This window comes from Megachile rotundata, unplaced genomic scaffold, assembly GCF_050947335.1.
Source record: "Megachile rotundata isolate GNS110a unplaced genomic scaffold, iyMegRotu1 scaffold0057, whole genome shotgun sequence".
In the NCBI taxonomy this organism is placed as follows: domain Eukaryota; kingdom Metazoa; phylum Arthropoda; class Insecta; order Hymenoptera; family Megachilidae; genus Megachile; species Megachile rotundata.
This window is the reverse complement of record NW_027473354.1, coordinates 1,025,001-1,031,957: the sequence shown is the minus strand read 5'-3', so window position 1 is coordinate 1,031,957 and position 6,957 is coordinate 1,025,001. Positions and strand designations below refer to the sequence as shown.

The 6,957-nt window shown below is 37.0% G+C and overlaps 1 protein-coding gene across 1 annotated transcript in view; it reads left to right on the top strand.

Annotated features, from left to right (window-relative positions):
* The first annotated feature begins 3,548 nt into the window (after positions 1-3,548).
* Positions 3,549-6,957, top strand: part of LOC143266162 (uncharacterized) — a 3,425-nt gene continuing 16 nt past the window's right edge. Inside the window, exons 1-4 of the mRNA XM_076541795.1 lie at positions 3,549-4,896; positions 5,255-5,509; positions 5,651-6,203; positions 6,424-6,957. The exon at positions 6,424-6,957 is cut by the window's right edge and continues 16 nt beyond it. Coding sequence (XP_076397910.1) covers positions 3,549-4,896; positions 5,255-5,509; positions 5,651-6,203; positions 6,424-6,957 — 2,690 coding nt within the window. The remainder of the gene's footprint in view (positions 4,897-5,254; positions 5,510-5,650; positions 6,204-6,423) is intronic.

Genomic DNA, 6,957 nt, shown 5'->3' with positions numbered 1-6,957 from the left:
AGATATGAATGTAACCATAGAGCGTAAGACACGTATGTAATCCTAACTATAAGATATTATTCACGCCACAGTTAATCACATAGAGATAAGGAAACAAGTAGCGTAGGAACCGCTCGACATTCCTTTCCCACAAGATAAGTCCCTTCCTCGAACTCAATCTCATAAACATCCTCCCGATAATCCGACTCATAAACATCCTTTAGCCAAATTAATCATGATACCCTTATCGACAGCAAACCACAACATCCTCTCACGACAACTCCCGTACCTCATCTTATAAACATCCTTCAAGATAAACCAACCATAACATCCTCTTACATCAGCCAGAACCTTCTAGAACATCCTTATCGACACCTAGCCATAACATCCTCTTACATCAGCCAGAACCTTCTAGAACAATTTCCTTTGTCCTCGACCACTATAAAAACCAGATCATTCCTTATCATTTAGAACCAGTCGGCGCCAGTCCGCCCTAGTCTGCATACCGGTAACCTCAGTGCTAGGTAATCCTGCCTGAGGCCCGTCCAGTCATACAATACCACATCAGCCCAGCCTGATTCCTCGGGAGTCGTAATCGACTACCCATTTCGTCGAGCGGATAAGCGTAAGAATATACCATAAAGGAACATTGTCCATATACACATATAATCAAGGATTTATTGGAGAATATATCATTATATAATTATAATTGTTGTCCACTGTCTTCAAATACCTGCACGATTCGTATCATACTATTGCAACCTCCTGACTCGCGTGATAAATCACACGAGACGAGCTTAATAGCCACAGCGAGGACATAGAGATACTTCAACGACAGCTGCTTCCACGGGACCCAGGGCCACGACGTAAGCCAGCGAGCTACGCTAACCCGAAAGCTGAGGAAAATAGTTAGAAGTTATAGCCAGCGAGGCAAGTGAAACCGTACATTATTTCACTGGACACCCCTGGCCGTAACAATGACCGACAACCTATATAAAAATTGCTCAAAACCGATAAAGCAACGTATATCTAGCACCGCTATACCGTTTCGGCACGATCGGATTCATAAATGACGAAATTAACGGAGAAACATCGTTCCGCATAGTCGGTTCGGTGAACCGATGACTGACAACAAATACAAAAAACACTTAGAATCGATACTGTAACGGATTTCTATTACCTCTATAAGGTTTTGGTACGTCCGAATTCAATATCGAAGAAATTATCGATGAAACTCCGTTCCGCTTAGTCAAGAGTTTGGACACGAGTGGATACGTTTGTGTAACATCCCGGGAAGAGTTTTTTTTAAAGTGGCAGTCCTATGTTCAATTTCATTACCCGCTGATAGAAATAGTTTAGTTACCGACGATAATAGACTATTACGGACAGTACATAATATACCAATTACCTTATGTATTCAGTTCAGCGGTCGGTAACCAATACATATATATATTTATTTTATTTTCAATAATTATTTTATATTTTCAATTTAGAAAAGATAATGTAATTTACAAAGACAATCAAGTTATGTTAGAACAATTAAAAACAAAATTAATTCATTATTTTATAGTCATTCGAATAAATGTATAATTCTATATGGAAAATTCCGTAATGCGATGTGCCTACGTGCCGCGATGTTCGCCCCGAATTTCCTAGTATTCTCGCGTAATCCTAGAGAAGGATAAGAATATATTTTACAATTTCGATGTTATTAGTTATTAAAAACCATTAGTTGAACAAATCAGTTAATGCATATCGAGCGTACTAATATTATGTTATCCGGAAATAGAGTCAGATGTTAGTTTATTGCAGTGAATATTGTAAATTATAATATTGTTCAATGGAATGTTCTAGAAACACCGTATGCTTATACATTTAGCTCCAATCCGTATAGAAGTCGTGCGTAGTACATAGAGGAAGACAGAAAATGCAATTTCATTAAAACACTACTAAAATACTACTTTTATATCAACAACATAAACCATCGAGTAGAATGCGATATTGATAATGTAATTAAATCGTTCGTTTTCATAATTAATGCCTAATTGCGAATTTATACGACAATTATATATTTCGACGTTATGGGGGTTTTCCGAGAAATTGCCAGACTGGCGAGTATAAAAGGCCGAGCGAAACTCGCCTAAATCGCAGAACAGTTTTCGAAGTCGAGCGAACTAGAAGTCTACAGATAAGTAAAACCGGAACAGTTTTCGCTGTGAAGAGCCGCAACGATTCTTAATACTTGACTGGTAAAGCGGGTATACGCCATTTGGATACTTGGTCGTGGGTCGTTCTAGTAGCCAGTGAACAACAGGCTCCCCATTCAAACGGTCTCGTATCTGAAACTCCTTTAGGAGAGTGCTATACTTAGCGCCAAGAAAGGCTAAGATATCGAAACGATAGCTCTCAGCTACTCAAATTTGATTTTTCGTCGGATTGCTAACGCGCCGTCAGATTCTCGGAGTTCACTCTGGGTAGTTTCGTAGCCAGCTAACGCAGGCTCCCCATTTGAGCGGCTTGGTCTCTGAAGCCCGTGTCTTTTGGGTGGCAGTTCAGCAATTACGATTTTATGTTAGAATCAATTGATTTGCTACCCTGTTGAACTTATACTGTTCACCCTTTTCCTGTATCGTTGGGTCGTTCTAGTAGCCAGTGAACAACAGGCTCCCCAATTAAGCGATCTGGTTTTGGCTGTCAGTGTTCGTTTTGACAAAAAGGGTCATGGACAATTAGTTGTCGAGACAAATTAAGAAAGAGTAACTGTTCCGAGTAAAGTTCATTAGAATCAAACAAATCTTGGAATTTTGAATTAGTAAAAGAATATTGTTCTGTCATCAGCGTAATCTCAGTAGTCGACTACACCGCGTTAGATATCAGATAAAATCATTAATCTATCTAACTTTGCGAAAGCGTATTTAGGTACACTTAGAGAATCACACTTAGGTCGTGTTCCTCGCCGCGGTAGACTATCACGCGCTAGTATTAATAATTTCGTAAAAGACTTTTCATTATATAAACTACAAACGTATTAATCAAGATAAACTTTGTCAGCGTTCGAAACAAGAATTAAAATAATATAGAATATCAAATTCAGTAATTATATAAAAGCGAAGTCAGACGTAGGTACGAAATAATATAAAGTATTAACTAGCGAGAATCAGATTTAGTTAGATTCATAATTATCAATTACATATTGTTTAATTTACCAAGTACTATTATTTCTATTATCAATAATATATCAAAGTCTATTTAGTTTCTTTTGATCGAACCAATATACTTTTCATATTTTGTTGTTATTTGTTACTTGTTATTTGTCAAATTCATCATCTTCGTTATTTTATTGAGTAAACCTTATTGTTGAAAGATATTGACCTGTGGATTTCACTCCTTAACCGCACACCACACGAATCCCACAATCTTTACATTTAGTTATTTTCCAAAACGAGTCGTTTAATTGGTAAAAGCCGCTCTTTACCTTCTTAGCGCTAGTAACTATCTGAACTTAGGTTCCAGAGTCGTTACATTTGGATTTGAGGAATTCGGATTTCAAAACTTAAATAATAATAAAAATGGCGACGGAATGTGATGTCTCGGACACAGAGGTTCCCAGCCCTGGGACCTCTGTGGCGGACTTGTCCGCTGTGGACCGGAGGGCCACTGTTGACGACCCAAGCACGCTTATGGAAACGATTTCGGAAATGTGTATCAACCTTTCTCTGAGTAATCAAATAAAATGCATTGCCTGTCAACTTAATGGAATAGACCGACGGTTTTTGCACGAGACACAGTTTAAAGACCACGCGGAAAAGCAACACCCGAAGCTTAAAATAAAATGGAGGTGCGTGGCCTGTGGTAAAGAATTCGAGAAACTGCGTGGATGCAGGTGTCATATTCCAAAATGTAAAGTAGAAACAAGGCAGCCTGAAGTAGAGCAGTTCAAGTGCGAATCATGTCAAGAATCGTTTGCAAGTAAAAGAGGCCTATCACAACACGAGCGACATAGACATCCTACAATAAGAAATACTAAACGTATAGAAAATAGCACCACAGACAATAGAAAAAATTTAACAGCTAGAGCAACAGTGTGGACAAAAGTAGAAACTGAATTATTGATAAAATTAAACGAAAGATATAAGGATTTCAGACAACCAAATGCAGCAATCAGGGATTATCTTCCCAATAAAACGCTTAAACAAATTAGCGACAAAAGAAGGACGCTCGTTGCTCAGAGAGAAGAATCTGTAGCATCTTCCTCGGATGATGAAAATGAAAATAATAATAATAATAACGCTATATTGACAATAACAACGGATAATTTGGAGGAAGATGCCCGAATAGATGTTATAGATGTAAGCTGGAAAGAACCGTTTAAAAAGGAAATAATCGAAAATCAACGAGAAGACGAAAATGAATTTAAACAAATTGAGAAACGCAGTGCTGATTTGGCCACGTGCGAGGAAAATGAGGTTAATGATATAGTGCAAAACTTTATAGAGAAACTAAAAGAAGGAATCAAAGAAAGTTCCACCGAAGAAAATAATATTAAAAACAGGAGAAATAATAGAAAAGGTGAATCAGAAAATGAATTAAGAAAGAGAAATAAGAAAAGTACAAGACAGAGAAAATTCGCATACGCCAGGTGCCAAGAGTTATATAAGAAGTGCCCGAAGAAATTAATAGACTCTATAGTAACGGGTAATGTGATAAAAAATAAAGAATTTATTGAGCCGCCAGATAAAAAAGAAGTATTACCGTTATATAAAGGCCTTTGGGGGGAGGTAGGTCCCCAAGCCAACTTACCAAAAAAACGTGATGTAGTCAATTATACAATGAATGAAATATGGACACCAATTACAATTAATGAACTTATAGATAAAATGAAAAAACTAAAAAATGATACTGCTGCAGGTGTAGACGGTATTAAAAAAGCGCATCTTAGGAAAAACAGCGCACTCCATATTTTAACAAAATTATTGAATTTATTAATGTTAAGTCAAATTTACCCACTACAATGGAAAAGAAATAGAACGACGCTAATACCAAAGCCTGGCAAATGTATCGATGATATAAATAATTGGAGGCCTATTACGATAGGATCTCTATTAGGGAGAATTTTCTCTGCGATGATTGATAAAAGGCTAAGAAATAAAATAAAACAGCATATAAGGCAAAAAAGGTTTTACTAGAGAAGATGGGTGTAAGTATAATATATCAATTTTAAACGGCGCTATAACGGAAATGAAGCAAAAAAAAGGCGGTGTAATAACTATTTTAGATATAGCCAAAGCTTTTGACACTGTACCTCATAGCGTGTTGAGTGAATGTTTAAAAGTTAAAGGCATTCCCGCTAAAATAGGTGAATATGTAAATAAAATGTATACTAGTTGCGTAACAAATATAACATGCAAAAATAAAGAGACGGTAACAATTAATCTACTTAGAGAGGTTAAGCAAGGAGACCCATTATCTCCATTGCTTTTTAATTTAGTGTTGGATCCTATTATAGAATTAATACATGAGACGACCGAGGGTATAAATTTGGAAGGTTCAAAGATTAATATTTTAGCTTTTGCCGATGATGTTATACTTATAGCGAAAGATCAAAGAGAAGCCCAGAAACAATTAAAAGCAATATTTGATTATTTAAAAGCGCTTAAAATGGAAATTTCAGTTAAAAAATGTAATACGTTTCAAATAATAGCTAAGAATAAAACTTGGTACTTGGAAGATCCTAAATTAAAAATAGATTGTCAGAACTTGCCGAATGCAGAACCGGAAGAAATAATGAAATATCTGGGGGTCATATTAGATCCGTGGAGAGGCTTGCAGAGGGCATCGGTAAAAGAAATAGTAGATGCAGCCGAGGGTATTAAAAATCTGAGCCTTAAACCCCACCAAAAGGTGAACCTGATAAGAGCATATCTTCTTCCAAGATATATACACAGGTTAGTTGCTAACCCACCCCCGTTAGGTATATTAGACGATATAGATAAAGAAGTAAAACAAATAATTAAAAAGATTTTGCACCTGCATCCATCTACCACGGATGGCCTAATATACACGGATAAAAGCCACGGAGGGTTGGGCATGCAAAAGATTCCGAATATAGTTAAAATAGCTAAAATAAGAAATGCGATTAAAATGAACGAATCGGAAGATGAGGTCGTGCGGGCCGCGCTAAAAAAACAGGAATACATGCTTAAAAGAATACGCCAAATCTATAGGTATTGAATGGCCATGCAATTTACAACGCGTGGAAGAAGCGCGAGTGGCCCTTAAAAAAAATGAAACCGAGAGATGGAAGCAGTTAATCTCACAGGGCAAAGGTGTAAGAGAATTCTGTAACGACAAGATCGGTAATGCATGGCTATACAATCCAGAGTTTTTAAAACCCTCTAGGTATCTTGACGCACTAAAATTACGGTCTAATACGTTTGGCACTAGAGTGGCCTTAAGGAGAGCCAAAAAAGATATAGACTATAAATGTCGACGATGTGGTGTCCAAGCAGAAACCTTGGGGCACGTCCTGGGCAACTGCACCCACACTAAAAGTAAAAGGATTAAAAGGCATAATGAGATCTGCGACTTGATACTTAATAAAGTAAATAAACAGGGTGCTATTTTTAAAGAACCAGTTGTAAACGTGCTGGGAGAGTTAAAAAAACCTGATATGGTTATTAAAGACCATGATAGGGTTTACGTCGTAGATGTCACGGTAAGATATGAAGATAAGGAAAATCTAGCCGAAGCATACAAAGAAAAAATGAGAAAATACAAAGAGACGGCAGAATTTATTAGACTAAGAGTTAATGGTGCAACGGCGGAAATCTTACCGATAGTAGTGGGATGCAGAGGAGCAATGCCTTATTTAACAAAGTTAAACCTTAAATTACTTGGGTTTCTGCAGAAGGATTTAATAACAGTGTCATTAATAGCTCTTCGTTCATCGATAGAAATGGCGACCGAGTTCATCGATTA